At 35.6% G+C, this 25,104-nt stretch overlaps 1 protein-coding gene across 1 annotated transcript; it reads left to right on the forward strand.

Moving 5' to 3' along the window:
• The first annotated feature begins 18,936 nt into the window (after window positions 1-18,936).
• Window positions 18,937-24,505, forward strand: LOC139847794 (hsp70-Hsp90 organizing protein 1-like). The gene is made up of 16 exons (XM_071837520.1): window positions 18,937-19,012; window positions 19,670-19,797; window positions 19,930-19,957; window positions 20,074-20,201; window positions 20,464-20,530; window positions 20,668-20,767; window positions 20,932-21,095; window positions 21,268-21,314; window positions 21,436-21,531; window positions 22,771-22,801; window positions 22,927-23,057; window positions 23,275-23,341; window positions 23,520-23,619; window positions 23,752-23,915; window positions 24,046-24,092; window positions 24,187-24,505. Exons 1-16 carry the CDS (start codon window positions 18,952-18,954, stop codon window positions 24,277-24,279), a joined length of 1,452 nt encoding a protein of 483 aa, XP_071693621.1. The 5' UTR covers window positions 18,937-18,951; the 3' UTR covers window positions 24,280-24,505.
• The last annotated feature ends 599 nt before the right edge of the window (window positions 24,506-25,104 follow it).

A 25,104-nucleotide genomic window follows, 5' to 3' on the forward strand; every position in this document is an offset into this window, starting at 1 on the left:
TTATCATTACTATAGTTATTATAATAATTATTATTATCATTACTAGTATTACGAAAATAATATACATTAGTACTATTTCCATAAATATTTATATTAGTAACATTCTATAATTACTAGCATTATCATTAATATTATCATTATTAAAAATGTTAACAAACTATATATATATTTTTTTTACATTAGGCATAAAAAAAATTAATTAATTAATATTGTCACTTACAAAATAAATACATGAACCATGTATATATATGTTTTTGATATAAAAATGATATAACTAATAAATTTATATATATATAAATATATATATATATATATATATATATATATATTGTTCGATTTCAATTATGTGTATTGATAAATAAACAAATGATATAGGTTCGTGAATCTGAGGCCAACCTTATAATTGATTAATGGTGTTATATGTATTTTTACTACAAAATACAGTACGGTGAGTATATAGTCCCTTTTAAACTTTAAATATTTTGGGCTGAGAATACATGCGCTGTTTTTGTAAATGATTTACGTTATGGACACAAGTGAACTGAATAAATTCTACGTTGAGTTGTACCATGGCATATCTCTTTATACTTGGTAACTGCTAATTACGTGAGGAGCGTAAACGCGAATCCTGTTGATAGATCTATCGGGCTGACATCCCCAACCGGGCTGGACGACCAGCATTTAACGGTTGCACAGTACTTCGTTCTCGTTACTACACTTTGGTACGGTGTAGGGTTTATTCAAGAGTATGCTGCTGTGACTTTTAGTTAAGTATAGTTACCAAGTGCTCAACGTCTTTTCATACACGAGGAGTGTATTATGTATAAACTTTAAATCTTGTGGTCCATGGATTATTATAACGCTGCTAGCATCAAACCTATATATCTCACCAACTTTATGTTGACGTTTTAAAGCATGTTATTCTCAGGTACGAATTAAGTCTTCCGTTGTGCATTAGCTCATATTAAGGACATTACTTGGAGTCGATCATCGCGATGGGACCAACTGTTGATGACTTCATCCGGGAGGATTAGGACCGGTTGTTAAAGTAAATGTAACACCCTAGGCAAATCCTGTAGCGACCCGACCAAATCATCATTGACGGCGCCGTCTACTTAGGTCCCGTTACGTGGTCATAAGTTTTTAAAACAACGTTTGACCAAAAGATATGTCGCATTCATTTCAAATGTAAAGGTTGTTCAAGTTTACAAGAATAGTTCCACCGCAAGTTACGATACAAAGTTTTAAGTACAAATGAAACTTATGCGACACAATTTAAAAGTATCCAAAAGACGCTCCATGTATGTATATATATACTCGACATCCAATGCAAGTATCAAAATAATGAGCGGAAGCATGTATCATGTATCGTTCAAGGACCTGAGAAAAACATAGAAATCTGTCAACGAAAACGTTGGTGAAATCATAGGTTTAAGTAAGTAAGTACAAGTGAACCACAAGATTTGCATCAAAGAAATAATAGTAATACATTCCAAAAGTTTGTTTCACGAGCACCCAATTATCAAAGCTTAACATTCCATCCATTGTATACCCCATCCATAGTGCTAGAACAAACACTGATTCTCGAAAATATATTTCATCCGTAGACGGTAGCGAACCGTCAAAGATGAGGGTTGTCAACCCATATGGCCATATAACATAAGTTCTCGCTTACACCTGGCAAGTGTAACTAATGATAATCGAATTGAGGATTTTTGTTCTAAACTCGTATGTAGAATGTTTGTTTTCCCGTTCTTGTGTTCACTTAGTCCAAAAGAATCGTTTATGTTTTCTCATCCCAAATATAAGTTCAAAAAGAGTAAAAGTGGGACTATGATCTCACCTTGAGTGCAAGAGTTAATAAAGTACTTCAACAAGTAGACGCGTGCAAAGACAAAGCTAGTCTTGACCTAATCATATAGGTTGTATCAATAACGGTAAACACAAACGGTCAAAGATGTTCAATTAGTCCTATGGCTCGTTACGACTCGATTATGTAGCATGTGAATCAACTAGTCAAGTTTCATGCACGATACAAGTAACTAAGCATGTTAGAACGATCGTATAATTGTTTGGTTAAGTTTGACTAAAAGTCAAACTTGGTCAAAGTCAAAGTCAACGGGGTCGGATCGGGTGTCCGACAATTTTCTCATGATGAGAAATCATTTATGAGTAGAATGGCCAAGTTTCATGTTAATCGGAGTTACGGTTAAGCGGAAAACATTTTGTGAAAGGAAAAATAAAAACTAAAATGAGCTGGGCATATGCGCGGCGCGCAAAGGGTTGCGCGGCGCGCACCCAAGTGTAAATCCTGGTCAGAACTTAACCACGAAGGCAAACATCTGGGATTTCTAATTTTGCGCGGCGCGCGGGTATATGCGCGGCGCGCAATACCTGGGAAACATGCAGTTTGCAGAAAAAGACCAAGTCACGAACCAAAACTCAAATTAACCTATTTTATGAACCGAAAACATCCAAAATGCATACTATATATCGTCGGAAAGGTAATTTGACAAGGAAAACAACTAAACACGTTTCATCAAACAAAAACATCAATTTCAATAACCGATTTTCCGTCAAGTGATCATTAAGAATCCATTTTCAAAGTTTCAAGTTCATCAAATGCATTTTAAGTTTCGGGAATCCAATTCACACATGTGATATGCCGTTTTGAAGGTAATCAAACACACATTGCAACAAAACACTTAACAACAATATCTCATAGCATTTGACGCATCAAAAGTTCATGTAAAGCTCATCAAACCCTAATCCAAGTTCACAAAATCATTAATCATGTTCTTGGAGTTTCCTTAATCAACCTATACATCAAAACGAAGCTAATGATACTAGTAACACTTTTAAAACATGCACTTTAACAATCTAACAACATTTGATCATCCAAAATCAAGGATTTAGCAAGTAATTTTCATATTGAACTAGTTACACCAAAAACAACGAATCGAGCATACAAATTACATACACGACATCACAATGAGCCATAGACACTAATTAACAACTTTATAACTCAAAAATCTCAAGAACACATAAAATTAGTGATTTTAGAAAGTTACCCAAATGAGATGAAGTTGGTATCAAATTGAAGAGGATGAAGAGAGGATTCCAAATATGTAGTTTATTTTGTTGTAAGCCTCCTAGATCGAATTTAGATGATGATTGAATGAATTTGGAAATTGGGTGTGTTCTTGCTAGAGAGAAAGAGAGAGAGAGTGAGAGATGGTTGAATGGTGGTGATTGGGGTAGACTAGGTGACCTAGTCAACTAGTTTGCCCCGTGTCAATTTTAGTCCCTCGAGTTTGTAGTCGGGTGCGGAAAATACCTAAACGGAATATTTTAAAACGCGTATTAACGGGAGATGTTATAAACATATAACGGAGTTTAAATTAGTATAACGGAAAAGAAAACGGAAAAAGGTGGAATGTTACATTACCTACTCCTTAAAAGAAATTTCGTCCCGAAATTTAAGTAGGCGTAGTAGTCGTTGTTTCTTCCTCGAGATCTTGCGTTTCTGAATTCACAAATAGATGAGGATACTTCCTTTGCATTTGATCTTGTCTTTCTTAAGTAAACTCGGGTCCTCTTTTGGCATCCCAACGAACCTTGACAATCGGAATTCGGCTTTGTTTCAATGTCTTGACGGAGGTGTCCACAATTTCAACCGGTTCCTCCACAAAATGAAGTTTGTCATCCATAGTAAGTTCTTCGAGAGGGATGACGATATCGGGTTCGGCAAGACACTTTTTCAAGTTAGATACATGGAAGGTAGGATGAACGGAGTTCAATTGAGGCGGAAGATCTAAACGATAAGCAACGGTTCCAATACGCTCCAAGATTTCGAAAGGACCAATATACCGCGGATTTAGCTTCCCGCGTTTCCCAAAACGGATTACACCCTTCCAAGGTGCGACTTTTAACATTACTCGGTCACCGACTTGAAATTCAAGATCGTTGCGTCGTTTGTCGGTATAGCTCTTTTGACGACTTCGGGCCGTCCTAAGCCTATCTCGGATTTGAACGATTTTCTCGGTGGTTTCGTGAATGAGTTCGGGTCCGGTGATTTGCACGTCGCCTACCTCGGCCCAACAAAGAGGTGAATGACATTTGCGGCCATATAGCGCTTCAAAAGGTGCGGCTTTAATACTCGCGTGATAACTATTGTTGTAAGAGAACTCGGCGAGAGGTAAGTGCTTGTCCCAAGCTTTTCCGAAATCAACCACGCAAGCTCGTAACATGTCCTCTAAGGTTTGAATTGTACGTTCGCTTTGTCCATCGGTTTGAGGATGATATGCGGTGCTCATGTCTAAACGCGTTCCCAACGCTTCTTGCAATGTACGCCAAAATCTAGAAACGAAACGGCCATCTCGGTCGGAGAAAATCGATAAAGGTATACCGTGTCGGGCTACGATCTCCTTAATGTAAAGTTGTGCAAGTTTCTCCATTTTGTCCGTTTCTTTCATGGCAAGGAAGTGTGCGGATTTGGTGAGACGGTCAACAATAACCCAAATGGTATCATAACCGCCCGTCGTTTTTGGTAGCTTGGTGATAAAATCCATCGTTATCCTTTCCCACTTCCATTGCGGGATCTCGGGTTGTTGAAGTAGTCCGGACGGTCTTTGGTGTTCGGCTTTGACTTTGGAACATGTCAAACACTTGGAAACATAAGTAGCTACGTCCCTTTTGATGTTCGGCCACCAATATAGTTGTTTAAGGTCGTGGTACATCTTATTGGCACCGGGGTGAATCGAGTATCGTGACTTATGGGCTTCATCTAAAATAAGGCTTCGTAGGTCCCCATAACTAGGCACCCAAATCCTTCCGGCGTAATATCGGAGTCCGGTCTCCCTAATTTCGAATCGAGAGACGAGAATGTTCAAGAGCTCGTGTGAAAGGTTTTCATCCTTGAGAGCCTCATCTTGGGCTACCCGAATTTGGCTATTAAGGTTTGTGTGGATGGTGATGTTTAAGGCTCGGACACGAAGAGGCACCGCTCTTTCTTTTCGACTTAAGGCATCGGCTACTACATTTGCCTTCCCGGGATGGTAACGAAGCTCGCAATCGTAATCGTTTAAGGTTTCAATCCACCTTCGTTGTCTCATGTTTAGTTGCTTTTGATCGAAAATGTGTTGGAGGCTTTTGTGGTCGGTAAAGATAGTACTCTTGGTCCCGTAAAGATAGTGTCTCCACATTTTAAGTGCAAAGACAACGGCTCCGAGTTCGAGATCATGTGTCGTATAGTTTCGTTCATGAATTTTGAGTTGTCGAGAAGCATAAGCAATGACTTTCGTTCGTTGCATCAATACACACCCAAAACCATGTTTCGAGGCATCACAATATACAACAAAGTCATCATTGCCTTCGGGAAGTGACAAGATAGGAGCGGTGGTTAGCTTCGTTTTCAAGATTTGGAATGCGGACTCATGTTCGGTCGCCCAGATGAATTTCTTTCCCTTGTGAGTCAATGCGGTTAGAGGACGTGCAACCAAAGAGAAGTTTTCGATGAATCTACGATAGTACCCGGCGAGACCCAAAAATTGACGAATGTGAGTAGGAGTAGTAGGAGTCTCCCATTTGCTAATGGCTTCGATTTTCGTTGGATCGACTTTAATACCTTGGTCACTTACAACATGACCAAGAAATTGAACTTCCTTTAACCAAAATTCACACTTGGAGAATTTGGCATAGAGTTGTTCTTGTCTTAAAAGTTCAAGCACAAGTCGGAGATGTTGTTCGTGCTCTTCTTCATTTTTAGAATAGATCAATATGTCATCGATGAACACAATAACGAATTTATCGAGATACGGTTTGCACACGCGGTTCATAAGATCCATGAACACCGCCGGTGCGTTAGTGAGACCAAATGGCATGACAAGGAATTCATAACTACCATAACGAGTTCGGAAAGCGGTTTTGGAGACATCTTCCCCCTTAACCCTCAATTGATGATAACCCGAGCGGAGATCGATTTTCGAATATACACAAGACCCTTGTAGTTGATCAAAGAGGTCATCGATGCGAGGAAGAGGATATCGGTTCCTAACCGTCAATTTATTTAGTTCACGATAATCAATGCACATTCGTAGGGATCCGTCTTTCTTTTTAACAAACAAAATCGGAGCGCCCCAAGGTGAATGGCTAGGTTGGATAAAACCACGATCAAGTAGTTCTTGGATTTGACTTTGCAATTCTTGCATTTCAGATGGAGCGAGTCTATATGGTGCACGCGCTACGGGTGCGGCTCCCGGAATAAGATCGATTTGGAATTCAACCGGTCGATGAGGCGGAAGACCCGGCAATTCTTCGGGAAATACATCGGAATAGTCACTAACAATTGGCACATCATCGATGTGCTTCTCATCGGACTCGACTTTCTTAACGTGAGCAAGGATCGCAAAACAACCCTTACGGAGTAGTTTTCTAACTTTAATACACGAAACGAGGTTGAGTCCGGTGCAACTCTTATCGCCATAGACGATCAAAGGTTCACCATTCTCGATAGGAATTCGGATTGCGTTAAGATCACAAAGAATGTGAGATTTCGTTTTGACTAACCAATTCATACCGATTATTACATCAAAGCTTCCTAGTTCCATGGGTATCAAGTCAATTTCAAATTCCTTACCCAAAATGTTCAAAGTACACCCCCGGTAATATGTGTCGGCACTTAAGAGTTTTCCGTCGGCCACTTCGATGGAATAAGTAGTATCTAAAGGGTGTGGTGGAGTGAAAAGGGTAGGAGCTAAAGTCTTGGACACAAAACATTTATCGGCACCCGAATCGAATAAGCAAGTAACATAAGAGTTGTTGAGAAGAAACGTACCCGTGACTAGTTCATTGTCATCTCGGGCTTCCTCGGTGTTGATGTTAAAGGCTCGGCCTCGGTTGTTGGGGTTGGCTTTCTTCTTTGGGCATGCATTTCTATAATGACCCGTTTGACCACATTCGTAACAAGTGCCCGTCTTTGGTGCATTGGGCCACTTTCGAGCAACGGGAGTGGCACTTTTACAATCGTTGGCCTTATGACCAACTCCCTGGCACCGGTGGCAAATTAACTTGCCACATTCACCAAAGTGATGTTTGTTGCATTTGTTGCAAATAGGTAGGTTCCCGGCATAACCCCTCTTGCCGTCGTTGTTGAAGGGCTTTTTGGTGAAGGTGTTGTTGTTGTAGTTGGTTGATGGAGTGGCTTCCCATTTCCTTTTGTTGCCACCCGACTTGTCCTCGGCCTTAGGAGCCGGCACTACGATTTCGTCAACCGTTTCAATTAGTTGGCGAGCCATGTTCATAGCGGCTTGATGAGTAGTGGGTTTGGATGACATCACCCCTTGTTTGATGCTTTTTGGAAGACCGAGCATGTAGAGCTCAATCTTTTGAGATTCGGGGTTAACAAGATTAGGACACATCAAGGATAGTTCGGCGAAGCGTTGATTATAAGCTTTAAGATCGTTTCCGACCGCTTTCAAAGCTCTTAGTTCTTCCTCAAGCTTTCGGGTTTCTTCGCGCGGAAAATATTCAACAATCATCTTTTCCTTTAGATCGGCCCAAGAGAGGGCATGAGCTTCATCGGTACCCACCGATTGAACATAGGTGTTCCACCATGTTAGAGCAATTCCGGAGAAAGTGTGAGTGGAGTATTTGACCTTGTCTTGATCCCGGCAACCGCTTATGCTAAAGACGGCCTCGGTTTGTTCAAACCAACGAGTAAGCACAACCGGTCCCCCGGTTCCATCATAAGTGTGGGGTTTGCACCCCATGAAAGCTTTGTAGGAGCACCCTTCGCTAGAGTTACCGGCTCCTTGGTTGTTGTTGTTGTTGTTGTGGTTGTTATTATTATTGTTGTTGGATGAGTGACCGGCCATGGCCGCATCTACGGCGGTGGCTATCATCCGTTCGAGAGCTTGTTCGGGAGTTTCATTGCGGTGTACACGACGAGGAGCCATTGTTCCTTCAAGACACAAGAATATCATTGATTAGTATTCTCAATAATACTAACCGTGATATAGAATAAAGATAAAGAGAAGTTTTTCCTCGACTCGCCTTAAATTCTTTATGTCATAATGTCGGAACGTTCATATGAGTCACCGTAATATAATCCCGGAAATTATATTACCCTGATTCATATGTGCATTCGACATCATTTCATATAGTCAAGGTGGCGCGTCAATCAAATTAAACAACGTGAGATTAAGATGAACTAAGAGTAGATATGAGTAGAAGCGTTCGAGTATAAATGCACAAGTAGTCAAGTAATTCCTACTTCAAGTCTATATGCCGGTTGTAGTCTAGACTCACCAATGTACCCTATGACTCGGGGTTGACACTAATGAACTCTAAATCCCTACAACCAACGCTCTGATACCATCTGTAGCGACCCGACCAAATCATCATTGACGGCGCCGTCTACTTAGGTCCCGTTACGTGGTCATAAGTTTTTAAAACAACGTTTGACCAAAAGATATGTCGCATTCATTTCAAATGTAAAGGTTGTTCAAGTTTACAAGAATAGTTCCACCGCAAGTTACGATACAAAGTTTTAAGTACAAATGAAACTTATGCGACACAATTTAAAAGTATCCAAAAGACGCTCCATGTATGTATATATATACTCGACATCCAATGCAAGTATCAAAATAATGAGCGGAAGCATGTATCATGTATCGTTCAAGGACCTGAGAAAAACATAGAAATCTGTCAACGAAAACATTGGTGAAATCATAGGTTTAAGTAAGTAAGTACAAGTGAACCACAAGATTTGCATCAAAGAAATAATAGTAATACATTCCAAAAGTTTGTTTCACGAGCACCCAATTATCAAAGCTTAACATTCCATCCATTGTATACCCCATCCATAGTGCTAGAACAAACACTGATTCTCGAAAATATATTTCATCCGTAGACGGTAGCGAACCGTCAAAGATGAGGGTTGTCAACCCATATGGCCATATAACATAAGTTCTCGCTTACACCCGGCAAGTGTAACTAATGATAATCGAATTGAGGATTTTTGTTCTAAACTCGTATGTAGAATGTTTGTTTTCCCGTTCTTGTGTTCACTTAGTCCAAAAGAATCGTTTATGTTTTCTCATCCCAAATATAAGTTCAAAAAGAGTAAAAGTGGGACTATGATCTCACCTTGAGTGCAAGAGTTAATAAAGTACTTCAACAAGTAGACGCGTGCAAAGACAAAGCTAGTCTTGACCTAATCATATAGGTTGTATCAATAACGGTAAACACAAACGGTCAAAGATGTTCAATTAGTCCTATGGCTCGTTACGACTCGATTATGTAGCATGTGAATCAACTAGTCAAGTTTCATGCACGATACAAGTAACTAAGCATGTTAGAACGATCGTATAATTGTTTGGTTAAGTTTGACTAAAAGTCAAACTTGGTCAAAGTCAAAGTCAACGGGGTCGGATCGGGTGTCCGACAATTTTCTCATGATGAGAAATCATTTATGAGCAGAATGGCCAAGTTTCATGTTAATCGGAGTTACGGTTAAGCGGAAAACATTTTGTGAAAGGAAAAATAAAAACTAAAATGAGCTGGGCATATGCGCGGCGCGCAAAGGGTTGCGCGGCGCGCACCCAAGTGTAAATCCTGGTCAGAACTTAACCACGAAGGCAAACATCTGGGATTTCTAATTTTGCGCGGCGCGCGGGTATATGCGCGGCGCGCAATACCTGGGAAACATGCAGTTTGCAGAAAAAGACCAAGTCACGAACCAAAACTCAAATTAACCTATTTTATGAACCGAAAACATCCAAAATGCATACTATATATCGTCGGAAAGGTAATTTGACAAGGAAAACAACTAAACACGTTTCATCAAACAAAAACATCAATTTCAATAACCGATTTTCCGTCAAGTGATCATTAAGAATCCATTTTCAAAGTTTCAAGTTCATCAAATGCATTTTAAGTTTCGGGAATCCAATTCACACATGTGATATGCCGTTTTGAAGGTAATCAAACACACATTGCAACAAAACACTTAACAACAATATCTCATAGCATTTGACGCATCAAAAGTTCATGTAAAGCTCATCAAACCCTAATCCAAGTTCACAAAATCATTAATCATGTTCTTGGAGTTTCCTTAATCAACCTATACATCAAAACGAAGCTAATGATACTAGTAACACTTTTAAAACATGCACTTTAACAATCTAACAACATTTGATCATCCAAAATCAAGGATTTAGCAAGTAATTTTCATATTGAACTAGTTACACCAAAAACAACGAATCGAGCATACAAATTACATACACGACATCACAATGAGCCATAGACACTAATTAACAACTTTATAACTCAAAAATCTCAAGAACACATAAAATTAGTGATTTTAGAAAGTTACCCAAATGAGATGAAGTTGGTATCAAATTGAAGAGGATGAAGAGAGGATTCCAAATATGTAGTTTATTTTGTTGTAAGCCTCCTAGATCGAATTTAGATGATGATTGAATGAATTTGGAAATTGGGTGTGTTCTTGCTAGAGAGAAAGAGAGAGAGAGTGAGAGATGGTTGAATGGTGGTGATTGGGGTAGACTAGGTGACCTAGTCAACTAGTTTGCCCCGTGTCAATTTTAGTCCCTCGAGTTTGTAGTCGGGTGCGGAAAATACCTAAACGGAATATTTTAAAACGCGTATTAACGGGAGATGTTATAAACATATAACGGAGTTTAAATTAGTATAACGGAAAAGAAAACGGAAAAAGGTGGAATGTTACAAATCCCACATCGCCCACGAACATGAGTGATCATGGGATTATAAGGTAATACCCACGCTTAAATGACACAACGCGTTTTGGGATCACAGGCTGAGTAAAAGTGCGAGTACGTTATAGTTAAGCGTGCTCGGGCGAGAGCACTACCAGGATGGGTGACCTCCTGGGAAAGTGCTTATCGTGTGTGGTCGCCAAGAAAAAGCCGTGCGCCTGCGGGTAAAGCGGACAATATTGTGGTCATGTTAAGCTGGGGTGTTACAGAATGGTATCAGAGCCACTCATGTACTGTTGGGGGTGGTGGGGCAAACCTCATCGAGGACGATGAGTCCCTTAGGGGGGTGAATGTAACACCCTAGGCAAATCCCACATCGCCCACGAACATGAGTGATCATGGGATTATAAGGTAATACCCACGCTTAAATGACACAACGCGTTTTGGGATCACAGGCTGAGTAAAAGTGCGAGTACGTTATAGTTAAGCGTGCTCGGGCGAGAGCACTACCAGGATGGGTGACCTCCTGGGAAAGTGCTTATCGTGTGTGGTCGCCAAGAAAAAGCCGTGCGCCTGCGGGTAAAGCGGACAATATTGTGGTCATGTTAAGCTGGGGTGTTACATCGCCGGTAAGTGCTTTGGGTTCTTCGCCAAAAGGGAAATTTGGTGTATGGAAGGGATCGCCTTCTTCTTGTCTCCAATGATTAAGTAGGCTACGAACCCATCCCCAATTCATCCGTAATAGATGATGGCTAATTGGTTGATCCATTCCGGTTATACTGTCTTCGGAGTTCAGGTGAATATCCATATCGGAATAGCTGTCAGAGTTTAAGGAATTTGAACTAGATACGGGATTTATCTTACACGGTTAGATAAAGGATTTTTTTATATGAAATGATTTTTGGATATCGAATGATATTCTAATTACATAGAATACCTATATATAGTACAAGGGATCCCGCAAATTACGGAGGAACTTTCGAAAGCTGTCAGGCAAAGTTTACAGTAACAGATATGCTAAGATAGGAATTCGTCTATACACTATTTATGCAATAAATGCAAGAAAACGCGTCTAGACTTAAGAACGATAGGCAGGTAATTTCCGACAAGAAATGATAAGCAAAACTTTTGACATGCAGCTAAGGTCGAAGTCCAGACTTACTAATGCATCTTATCAACTATCAGTTAGACACACTAATGCAAGACCTGGTTCGCTAAGACCACTGCTCTGATACCACATGTGATGACCTGTCCAAATCCATATGGACGAACACGTCATTCATTGATTTCATTGCGAAGTATTTGACCTCTATATGATACATTTTGTAAACATTGCATTCTTTTGAAAAGGCACACCATAAATGAATATTTAAATCAAAGGTTTTCGACATTTGATGATTTCTACATATAGACAATCACCATAAATAATAGTTTACAACAGTATTTCCGTTGACAATGCAGTCAAAATAAGATACATGGTGATGATTTGGTGAATGCAACGTCTCCTTGAAAAAATATGTCATGTAAGACTCCATGCACATAGCTTGTCTAACATCTAAGCAAACAGCGGAAGACTTCTAGGAAACCTGAGAATAAACATGCTAACAAGTGTCAACACAAAGGTTGGTGAGTTCATAGTTTTAGTGTTTCGCATAATCTGTATATAAAAGTGGATCACAAGATTTCAGTTGTTTCATCCAGAAACATTTATCAAAAGTTTGTCAATAGATTCTACGTAACAGAGCACCCTGGTAACTAAGCTTTAACGTTATAGTGATAATTACCCCATTCGTTTTAATACACGCAAACCAACGTGTCTTAAACTCAAATAACATACGTCCGTTAAAAGGCTAGCGCTCTAGCTCGGACGGGGATGTCAAGCCCTATGGATCCATATACAATTATTCGCGCCCACCAGTCCATATCCTATGTACTGGCAGCTACTAGTTACCAAAGCTAAGGGATTTTCGGTTTAAACTCAGTGTAGAATTAAGTATGTACTTGTATCCATTGCGTTTAAAATAAATTGCATGTATTCTCAGCCCAAAAATATATTGCAAAAGCAATTAAAAAGGGAGTAATGAAACTCACACAAAATCAGTTTTAGTATTTGTATCCATTTAGTAAAACAGTTTATAAAACTGCGCATGTATTCTCAGCCCAAAAATATGTATAAAAAGGGATCAATGAAACTCACACAAATCAGTTTTAGTTTTTGTATTCATTTCATAAAACAGCGCATGTATTCTCAGCCCAAAAATATATATTGCAAAAACAATTAAAAAGGGAGCAAATGAAACTCACTATTCAATATTGAGATTCAATATTGTAGGTAAAATGTGTAGACGTAATGATAGTGGATGATTGTATGGTTGGTCTTGGATTCACAAACAATACTCAATAAAAATGGTTTGAAACCCCAATTAAAACACCCGTTTACTTGTTGTAGTATATTATTATGATAATAATAACAATACTACGAAGTAATATATAGATATATGAAGGTGTGTTGTATTTGAATGATTATGGTGGTTGTTGGAGGTGGTAACGGTGGTAGGGTTTAAGGTGGTGGTGATTAAGGTGGTGGATGACGTAAGGGTGATTTGGGTTTCGTTGGTGGTGATGACCTTGGGTCAAACAAATAACAAAATATAGTGTACCGGTTCAAATGTTTAATATGTGTGAATGAGTCATGGTGATCAATGAAAATGATAAAGTTAGGGGATGATGGTTTGGGGTGACGATTGACAGAAGGAGGGAGTATATGTGTTGGTGTCTCCCATGTTGGCATAAACAACAGATATATATATATGTTAACATTTAAATCCCACATGTATAACCAATAAGTCCCAACTTGTTTCTTTCGTTTTACGTATAGGTAGTAAGACAAAAATAACCAAACCCGTGATATTTTTCTTGAACTTATTGTGCCGACATCATTGTTTAATTTATATATTACAGAGTATATTATGTAGGTAACGTGTAAAAGGTGATGGGTTATGGATTTGTCGAGCACAAGAATATAGAAGACAAGTATGTGGGGATGAAGAGGTATATAAGTCAATGGGGTAATATATCTGTTTTCTTTTCCATCCCTATTCAACTTACATATAGATACAAATCTAATCTAATAGAAATTTATATATATTAAATTGATAGAATTTAAGAACGTGTAGGTGAAATCCAAAAAGAAAGTGGTAGTAGTTGGAGAAAGTGACTGTTTGTGGGTCTAATAAAAAAAAACAAGACTAATTAAAAACAGTTAAATAGTAGTATCAGTTTAGCAATTGTGATCGATAGTTTGCAAGATAAACACAAAAACTTAAAGTAAAGGTAGTGGTGTGGGTCTAGTGACAAAGACATATATATATATATATATATATATATATATATATATATATATATATATATATATATATACATATATATATATATATTCTTACAATATGTAACGTGTGAATTAGAAATAAACAACACATTATACAATGAATTCATTCATTTAAACAGTTTAGCGATCAAGTTAATCGATGGATTGTGAGGTGATGCTCTTAATTCTACACAGTAAACAAAAAGAAAACACTAGTAGAAGTAATTGTTGAGAAAAGTGATGATAAGATAATGATGATATGGGTATATTGGAACAAAAACAAAAATGAAAAAGTCGGTTCATGATTGATGTCTGTACATGAATGCATACATATAATAATAGTAATTTCCCTTATATTAATTAATAATATAAATTAACATCTATCATTTAACAATTATATTCGAGTTACATATATTTATATAAATACGTTTTAATAATAAGTTTTATTATATCATATATTATTTTACACAATTAATTCTAACAACTAAATCATATAATAATTTATTTATGTATTTCAAGTTATTATATATATACAGATCTATTTACAAACAGTTGTTCGTGAATCGTCGGAAATAGTCAAAGGGTAATTGAGTACTTGAACACAGTTCAATGTTTTTGAGATTCAACTTAACAGGCTTTGCTTATCGTGTCAGAATTATGAAATCATTTATCTAATTTGATTTAAAATAAGTCAAAATTTTCCTGGTCGTCATATATATATATATATATATATATATATATATATATATATATATATATATATATATATATATATATATATATATATATATATATATATATATATATATATATATATATATATATATATATATATATATATATATATATGTATATATATATATATATATATATATATATATATATAGTTTTAAAAATATAGCGTTAACTTGGCTAGCTCCCTGCGGAACGAACCGGACTTAATATAGTTTTAAAACTACACTACTGTACGATTAGGTACACTGCCTATAGTGTTGTAGCAAGGTTTAGGTATATCCACTCTATAAATAAATAAATAACTTGTGTAAAATTGTATCATATTTAATAGTATTTCGTAGTAAAAATATAACTATTTCGTATACACCTCGCATAACATCAAAGTCAAAAGACGCTTCACGTATGCATGTATACTCGACATCCAAGCAAGTATCAAAAAGTATAGTGCGGAAGCATGTATCACCTAGTATTCAAGGACTTGAGAAAAACATAGGAAATCTGTCAACGAAAAACGTTGGTGAAATCATAGGTGTATTTGTAAAGTATGTTTTTGAACCACAAGATTTAGTATAAAGTGAATATCAAGCGTATACATCCCAAAAGATGTTATTTGTATCACGAGCACCCAATTACCAAAGCTTAACTAAATCTTACCTCTGCATAATAGTGTTAGAACCTACACTATATACCGAAAATACGTTTCATCCATCTGGATGAGGGTTCGTCAAACCCGTATGGCCACACAACATAAGTTCACGCTTACACCCTACAAGTGTAACTGATGATAATTGGACTTGAGGATTTTTGTTCTAACTAGTATGTATCTTTGCTTTCGTATTTGTGTTCAAAGTATAAAAGTATAAATCGTTTATGTTTTCTCATCCCACGTATAAGTATAAAAGAGTAAAAGTGGGACTATGATCTCACCTTGAGTGCACGAATGTAAATGTACTTCACAAAGTAAACGTGTGCAAGAAAGAATTCTAGTCTCGACCTAAACAATAGGTTGTATCAATATCGGTAAGCATGAAGTTGGTCAAAGTGTTCAATTAGTCCTATGGCTCGTTACGACTCGATTAATAGATAGCATGTGAATCACGTTATCAAGTTTCATGCAAGATACAAGTATAAAAGCATGTTAGAACGATTGCATAAGTATTCGGTTAAGTTTGATTAAAAGTCAAACTTGGTCAAACTTGGTCAAAGTCAAAGTTAACGGGGTTGGGTCGGGTATCCGACAATTTTTCTATGAAAGATAAGCATATATAAGTATGTTGGCCAAGTTTCATATTAATCGGACATGTATAGCATAGCGGGAATTAAACGAAAAAAATAAAATAAAATTTGGACAGCAGCCTTCAGATGCACCGCATCTGCAAGTGATGCGCTGCATCTGTCTGCAGATGCGCCGCATCCAGAGGTGATGCGCCGCATCCCTATCTGATTCAAGTGGAAATGCTGAAAAATTTACATGTCTCGAACCAAACTTCAATTTATCATAACTAATGAACCGTAAACACTTAAAACGCATACCATACACCGTTGGAAAGGTAATTTAACGAGGAATACAACTAAACATATTTCATCAACCAAAATCATCATTTAAAATAATCAAATCCAAGTTGAAAGTTCATTAAATGTTCACCATAAATGCTTTCAAGTTCATAAATACACTTTGATGATTCGGAAATTAAATGCAGACATTTGATACGCCGTTTTTTAAGTAATTACTCATACAATACAACTAAACACTTACAAACAACATTGTAAAGCATTCAATGTATCAAAAGTTCATTTCACGTCTATCAAACCCTAACCAAAGTTCACAAAATCAACAATCATGTTAATGAAGTATTTCCAAGTCAACCTACATACCAAATTGAAACTAGTGATGCTAGTAACATATTTAATACATGCACTTTTAACATCTAACAATATTTAAACAACCAAATCTCAAGATCAAACACACCCATTTCAAGTTTAAGCTAGTTGCATCCAAATGACAAGAACAAGCATATAAATCATATATTCATGTTATACTTGAGCCATAGACACTAATTAACACTTTTATGAGTTAAAAACATCAAGAACAAAGAATCTAGTGTTTTTAAAAAGTTACCCAAAATAGATGAAATCGGTATGGAATTGAAGATGAAGATGCAAGGATTCCAAATATGTAATTTGTTTTGATGTTTGATTGCTAGATCGAAAATGGATGATGAATCTTTGAATTAGGTGTTTGAGAGCAAAAGTTGAAAGTAGTAAGGAAGGAGGATGAATGAGTGGAGAAGGATAAGGTTTGACCATTTGACCTAGTCAAAAGTTTGGTCTCTTGGCAAGTTTAGTCCCTCAAGTTTGAAGCGGGTGCGTGAATTACCTAAACGAAATAATTTAAATACGCGTATTAACGGAGGATGTTATAATTATATAACGGACTTTAAAATAGTATAACGGAAGGTAAACGAAAAAAGACGGGATGTTACAATTTGGTTAGCAAGAAACGAATTCATATTCAACGGAAACTACACTTGATTAGCAAGAAATTGATAGTTGGTGCTAGCTATTTTCATGGAGTCGGTGGTTAATTTTGATGTACAAATTAATTAAGCATGTCTTAATCTCTTAAAGACAACCCTTAAGGTTGTCATTAGAATTTTTTTAATAATATTAATAATAAATAATAATGTAACAACAAAATAACAAATCAACAATTACGAGGAATGTTTGTGGAAAAAAGTTTAGGGACCAAAAGCGTGATATGTAAATATCATAGGGATTGTTAGCATAATAATGTCTTCTTCTCGAATCTTCTTTTAGGCTATGTTCCAGAGCTGTTATTTGGAGAGAAAGGAATTGATTTGGAAGAAAATCAAAATCACAAATGCGTTCTCAATGTTTGACAGGAAAGAAAGGGATGTGAATGGATGGGTATTTTACTCTTCATTTCTTCCTTCCAAATTGGAAGGATTTGAAATCTCATTCCTTTCATTTCATTTCCTTTATAAAAAACCAGTGAAGATGAACTCATTATGTGGGAAAAAGGGATGACGACGAATAAAATGGATTTGGATTGCTTTTAAGTTTTTAATAATAATCCCTTTCAGTCTTAAACAAGTGCAATTGGATCCCTGAAGTTCAAATATATCTATATCATATACATGAGACTCACTTGGAACTTAACGGACTATTAAGTTTCGTTAGGATAAGGAATAAATTTGGGACCAAGACACGAATTTAGTGACTAATAATGCATGTTATAATTGAGAGTGGCTATTACTACACTATCTATTAGACAAAAATGCTGAATAGTAACTAGGAACGTTTTTGCCTTTTCACCTTTTTTTTCCTTAAATTTCATTTCACTTACAAAGCTCCCCCCAACCTTTAAAAAAAAAATCAAATCGACCCTCCAAATAGGGAGGTAAAGTGTCAAATAACCATTTTCATAAATTTTTTTAAATAAACTCCACCCAAATATTCAACGGGTCATATCCTCTCGCTCGCAATGAGTTAAATTTTTCCGACGCCATCGTTGAACTCGAAATAATTTTAGGAACACAATGTCACTAACTATACGCAAAACGGAAAACGCTAAATATTTGGGGTACTTTTCATACACGTTGATTTTGCGTTAAATTTTTAAAAGTCGACAATTCCATAGCGAAACGCGGAGATGCACATATATTTTTAATTTAAAATAACATTTAAATCATTCGCGGGTTGTATCTTTTAGTTCGACTCGAGTTGCGCTTCAACGACATAATCGTTAGCCACGAAATAATTTTACAAACTAAACGCAATAAAATACAGTGAAAACCGAACCCCTGAAGCGAAACGAGGGTTCGAAAACTAGTTTAAGCAAAAATGTAAAAACACAAGGACTATTTTAGCTATTACGGAGTATGTCTAATAATAATAATAAAATAATGTAACAACAAATCAACAATTACGAGGATTGTCTGTGTAAAAAAGTCTAGGGACTAAATGCGTGATATGTACATATCATAGGGATTGTTATCGTAATAATGTCGTCTTCTTGAATCTTTTACTCCAGGAGTAATTATAATATAAAGAAACGGCGCATGTCAGTTTGTGTTTGCACTCATTCTGGAGATGGCTAATTCCACTCTTTGTCGTCGAATCGTCCGGTCTTATCTCAATTTTCTGGACTCTGGTTCGCTCACTCTCACTCTATCATCTACATATATATATATATATATATATATATATATATATATATATATATATATAATACTGATCTATTATCTTTTATGTAATTTTAGTTTAAATTTTACCTTCTAGGGTTTGGAATTATATTTAATAATCGTTAGTAGGTTTTAATATTTATTGTTAGTTTGATGATAACCTCTAATTGTTTCACTATAAGTTAAGTGTGCATTTAAAAGAACTAGTAAAATTAGGGTTTTATTTTTTATGACAACTGAGACGTACATTTTATTTGAGTTTGTATAAATGCAAATATAGAGATAACTGTCAGATGCGTAGGTGTTCAATGCATGTTTTCAGTTTAGGTGTATGTTAATAATGTTGATTGCAGTTGAACCACAATTATGGATGTTAAATTGACTAATATGTTTAAATTTAGTTCAATTTTACTTTGTTTATAAGCAATGATCGTTATTATGTTTACTATATCTTCTGTTAGAAAATTGACAGCTTCTGATCAATTCATGTTAAGTAGTGAAATTAGGGAAAGTGGTGAAATTAGGGGTTTTATGAGCACTTAGACATACATTTTTATTGAGATTATGTAAATGCAATTTAAGCGTATAATTGTACGCTAACAATTCCTTCATAATCTGTTTTTCAGGTGAACGTAGCTCTCTTAGTGATGATGAAGCATTTAGATATCTTCTGTCTGATGTTATGTCATCTTATGCATCATCCAATGTTAATGATCCTGTTAATTCCAAAACTTCCGAGGCGTCACAAACTCTGGTACTAATGTTCTGTTTTCTTCCTATGTTTTTTTTTTTTTTTTTTTCATTCTTTGTGTGTATATATATTTCGGGTTATGGTGGCTATTCAATATGTTTATCTGATGTTTTACTTATTGTACTTTATATATAGGGTGACACCGATGAACAGGATCCCGTCAGTAAGTTTTGATCCTTGTAATTACTATTTGTTATCCTCTTATGTCACCATATGCATTTAATATAATTAATCCTTCTGTGTCAGTAAGTTTTATATGTTATCTTTCATATTTGACAGCGGAGAATGAGGATGAACTTTTTGTTCAATTTGGCGATGCCCTACAAAAGGGTCACTATTTCTCGACTACACAGAATGAAGTTGAGGTAGCGATGCAGACAGCTTGGATGTTCGAAGGTTCTTCAAAGGTAAACTACATCAGAATTGTATATATATATATATATATATATATATATATATATATATATATATATATATATATATATATATATATATATATATATATCTGAATCACATTAATATATGTGTTTGCAACAAACTTAGACAGCTTGGATGTTCGAAGGTCCTGAAAGGCTTAAAGGATTCTATATATTTAGCTTATGTTGATGATACATAAAGATTGATGTGACTTATTGTTGTTGTATTTCTATTGTTTGTGTGTACTTTAAGGATCTGAAAAAATCTGGATGTTCGGAGTTTAATTTTCAAAACATGGCTGATACCTTCAAGATAAAAGGTAATACTTTGCTTATTTGATCATTATGTCTTACTTGTAAAGCTGATTTCCTTTCATTATTTTTAATTAAAAAAAGATGGTTAAGTAGAAATGTGAATAGGGCATTCACTTGGGTACTTTTGTTTTCATGCATGCAGGAAACAAATGTATGGAAAGAAACTTGTACACAGATGCAATAGGGCATTACACTGCTGCTATTGCACTTTTTGATGCTAATGCTGTTTATTATTGCAACAGGTAACTCTACTTATTTATTACCCAAACAATTAAAGTTTTATTTATTTATTTATTTTTATTTATTTATTTATTTATTTTTTTGTCTAACTAAAAAGTACATTATCATCATCATCATCATCATCTAAATTACTTAATTTTGTGAATGGGTACTTTTACATTTACAGAGCAGCTGCTTACCCTCAGGACAAACAGTATACAGATGCAATCAATGACTGTCATAAAGCCATTGAAATCGACCCGTCTTACAGCAAGGCTTATAGTCGTCTTGGCTTCGCTTATCGTGCTCAAGGAAATTACATGGATGCCATCGAAAAAGGCTATAAGAAAGGTTTGTACATATCTTACAAATTGTAACATCAATTAAAAGATGACTTTTTTTTATTATGTTCAATTATTGTTCTTTTAATTTATTAATGGATCATATTTGAGTTAATGACAATTATCATCATGTGAACTTGTTAAACAGTTTATAAATATTTATTTGGTTTTCGTTTATGTAGCCTTGGAATTGGATCCAAATAATGAAACTATAAAAGGAAATATTCGGGTTAGTTCATCTATTCGTTTAATTGAGTATGATATATGATATTGTTCATATGAGCTTTTTATTTCACCATGGAGCATGAGATTTGTTTATTTGACCATCATTAATTAAATACTTATTATAGGATGCTGAGCGGAAATACATGGAAGCTGATACATTTCATGTATCATCCGGACTTAAGGATCTCGATTCCATGAGTCCCGAGACGATCCAATCTCTGGTAGTAATGTTCTGTCTTCTTCCTATGTTTTTTTTTTCTTTTCAATTTTTGTGTATATATATATATATATATATATATATATAATCAATAGGTCCGCATCCATTCTTCTATACGATAAATCGCCATCTCGTAGCACCACCACGACACCGATTCCCCGACAAAACCCCCGATTTCCCGAGAGTTAGATAGCCGATAGTAGTAGAAGCTCTAAGGCCACTATTCCTGACAAGGAATAGAGTAAGGCCTCTACCGATCCTGAGTTAATGAGTTAAGGAGTTTTTTTCTAAACGACTTATCTGAAAGAAGGCTTTGCAATCAACGAATTCTTTGATTTGAAAAGCTCCTTTCCTAATCGACCACACCTGGACGGAGTGGTGACGGCAGAGAGGTAGATAGATTTTAAGCCTAAGCAGAGATCTTTCTTCGGTCTTGCAGGTGTATGTATGTATGTATGCATGCATGCATGCATGCATGATCAAGAGGGAAGTAACCAATCGGGGGAAGCGGGGGAAGCAAAAACTTTTTTTTTTCCGTTTTTTGAAAAAACTTTGTTCACGAACATTATAGATTGGATGAAAATATGAACATTTCATAAAGACACTTTGTGATAAATGTTTTTATTTTGGCGGGAAAACGCTCGAAGAAGTAATATATAACAATTATCGTGTTTTTCGAGCGTATGTTGAGGTTTTAGATATTAGGGTTTAGCTATTAGGGTTTATAGGGTTTAGATATTAGGGTTTAGGGTTTAGATTTAGGGTTTAGATTTAGGATTTAGATTGACTTTTTAACACGAACGGTTTAGGGTTTGGGGTTTGGGGTTTAGGGACTAAACCCAAAACACCAAACCCTAAACCCTAAACTCTAAATCGGGCTAAATTTTGCTTCACAAAACATGAAAAAGAAAACGTTAACAAAAAATGTTATTTTTGTCGATCGTTTTCCCGCCTAAATAATAACATTCATCACGAAGTGTCTTTTCTAAATGTTCATATTTTCGTGTGATCTTGATGCGTGAAAAAAAAAATTCCAAAAAAAAAAAACGATTTTTTTTTTTTTTTTGCTTCCCCCGATTGGTTACTTCCCCATTGATCCTCTCTCTCTCTCTCTCTATATATATATATATATATATATATATATATATATATATATATATATATATATATATACACACACATTTCGGGTTATGGTGCCTATTCAATATATTTTTCTGATGTTTTACTTATTATACTTATGTAGTTTGAATATGAAGATCCACGGAATCCCGTCAGTAAGTTTTGATTCTTGTAATTACTATTTGTTATACTCATATATATGTTACCATATATGCATATAATATAATTACTTCTCCTGTCTCAGTAAGTTTTATATCTTATTACCTTTCATGAATGACAGCGGCGAGTGAGATTGAACTTTTTTATCAATTTCGTGATGCGCTAGAAAAGGCTCGCTTTTTCGGGAATACACCGATTGAAGCTACTGATGTACAGTTTCAGGCAGTTTGGATGTTCGAAGGTGCTTTGCAGGTATGCTATTAACTATTATCTTAAAAATAAGATAAAAAATAAAAACTTGTATTACAGCTCTCTAGAATTGTGTCAATATTTCACACTTGATACTAATATTTAATGACTGAGGGTCTTGAAAGATCTCTATATATTTATATTTATATTACCTTGATGATACAATAAGATTGATGTTACTTATTGTTGTTATATTTCTATTGTTCTTGTGTACTTTAAGGAACTGAAAAAATCTGGTGTTTCGGAGTTTGATCTTCAAAAGATAGCTGATACCTTCAAGTTAAAAGGTAATAATTTGCTTATGTGATCATTACGGCTTACTTGTGTATATTAATATATATATTTATATTTATTTATTTGTTACTATTACTATTAATTAAAAAAGATGGTTAAGTAGAAATGTAAATAGTATTAAAGTATACTACTGCATTCACTTAGGTGGTAACTTTGTTTTCATGCATGCAGGTAACAGATCTATGGAAAAAAAGCTTTACACGGATGCAATAGGGCATTACACCGCTGCTATTGCACTTTTTGACAATAATGTTGTTTATTATTGCAACAGGTAACTCTACTTATTTATTACCCATACACTTGGATTTTTTTTTTTAATTATTTTTTTTATTTTTGGTCCAACTAAAACTACATCATCTAAATTACTACTTGTTTTTGTGAATGGCTACCTTTACGTTTACAGGGCAGCTGCTTTCACTCAGGCTAAGCTGTATACCGAAGCAATATTCGATTGTTTTAAAGCACTTGCAATCGATCCGTCTTACAGCAAGGCTTATAGTCGTCTTGGCTTCGCTTATCATGCTCAAGGAAATTACATGGACGCCATCGAAAAAGGATATAAGAAAGGTTTGTACTTATCTTTCAAATTGTAATTGTAAGCATCAATCAAAAGATGACTTTCTTTTATCATGTTCAGTTGTTCCTTTAATTTATTAATGGAGCATTTTTGAATTAATGAGAATTATCATACATGTAGCTTTGCAATTGGATCCAGATAATGAAACCATAAAAGGAAATATTAAGGTTAGTACATGTTTGGGTTTAATTGTGTATGATATGATATGATATATTTCGTATGAGCTTTGGTTGACTATCAATCAATATTCAATACTTGTAGGCAGCTGAGAAGAAACTCATGGAAAAGCTAGGATCTGCATTTGAGATGTTTTATGATGTTGATGGAACACAAGACCACCCTCATGGAAACTAAACTAATCACCTGACGGTTTTTGAATACATACTAGGTTTCACTGTTCATAAGTAGTTTGGTTTTAAGCTAGGAGGCTCTGGTAAATTTGGTATTTGTTGGAAATGGTTGGTTGTAATGGTACGAAGTAAACTAATCTAATGGTGTCTGTAAGGTATCCAAGTTAAGTATTCTGGGATTTTTGATATTTGATAACCTTACTTAATTCTACCTGTTTGTTTTCGCTGGTTAATTCACTGGTTTGAAAACATGTTATTTGAATCTTATTTACAGATCGAAATCAGGAAATGGCCAGCAACATGATTGCCGTGTTCCTTTTTAACTACTCTATTATGAATTAATTAATATTAACCCTTCCTAACATGATTTGAAACAAACTCAAATGTTAGTTAACACCACTACTCTGCCTATTGGCTGGATTATTATCAGCAAATTACTATTACTCTCTCTCCTCTCTTTCATCTATAATAAGAAAAATATTATGGTGTCCTAATTTATGCTAAAAATTCACTTGGCAAAATCCCACACATTAGATGAGTTTCCTAATTTAAATCTCTCATTTAAATTGCTAATAATGTCATTTAGGTTGATAAGTGGTCGTTACCTTTGCTAATTACACTGGTGCGCTTTACGAATGCGAAATTGGTTGCAGTAAGGGGTTCAACGACGAATTAGGGTTCAAACATATTCAACAACGAATTCGGGAACAACAACGAATTATGGTTTCTAAACTCCTACTCATCTATGGATTATTTACCAACCTAATCCGATAATGAGGGTTCTTAGGTTGCAAACGTGAAGGAGGTTAGGGTGAGACGAGTTTGAACC

Source organism: Rutidosis leptorrhynchoides, chromosome 5, assembly GCF_046630445.1.
Source record: "Rutidosis leptorrhynchoides isolate AG116_Rl617_1_P2 chromosome 5, CSIRO_AGI_Rlap_v1, whole genome shotgun sequence".
Taxonomy (NCBI): domain Eukaryota; kingdom Viridiplantae; phylum Streptophyta; class Magnoliopsida; order Asterales; family Asteraceae; genus Rutidosis; species Rutidosis leptorrhynchoides.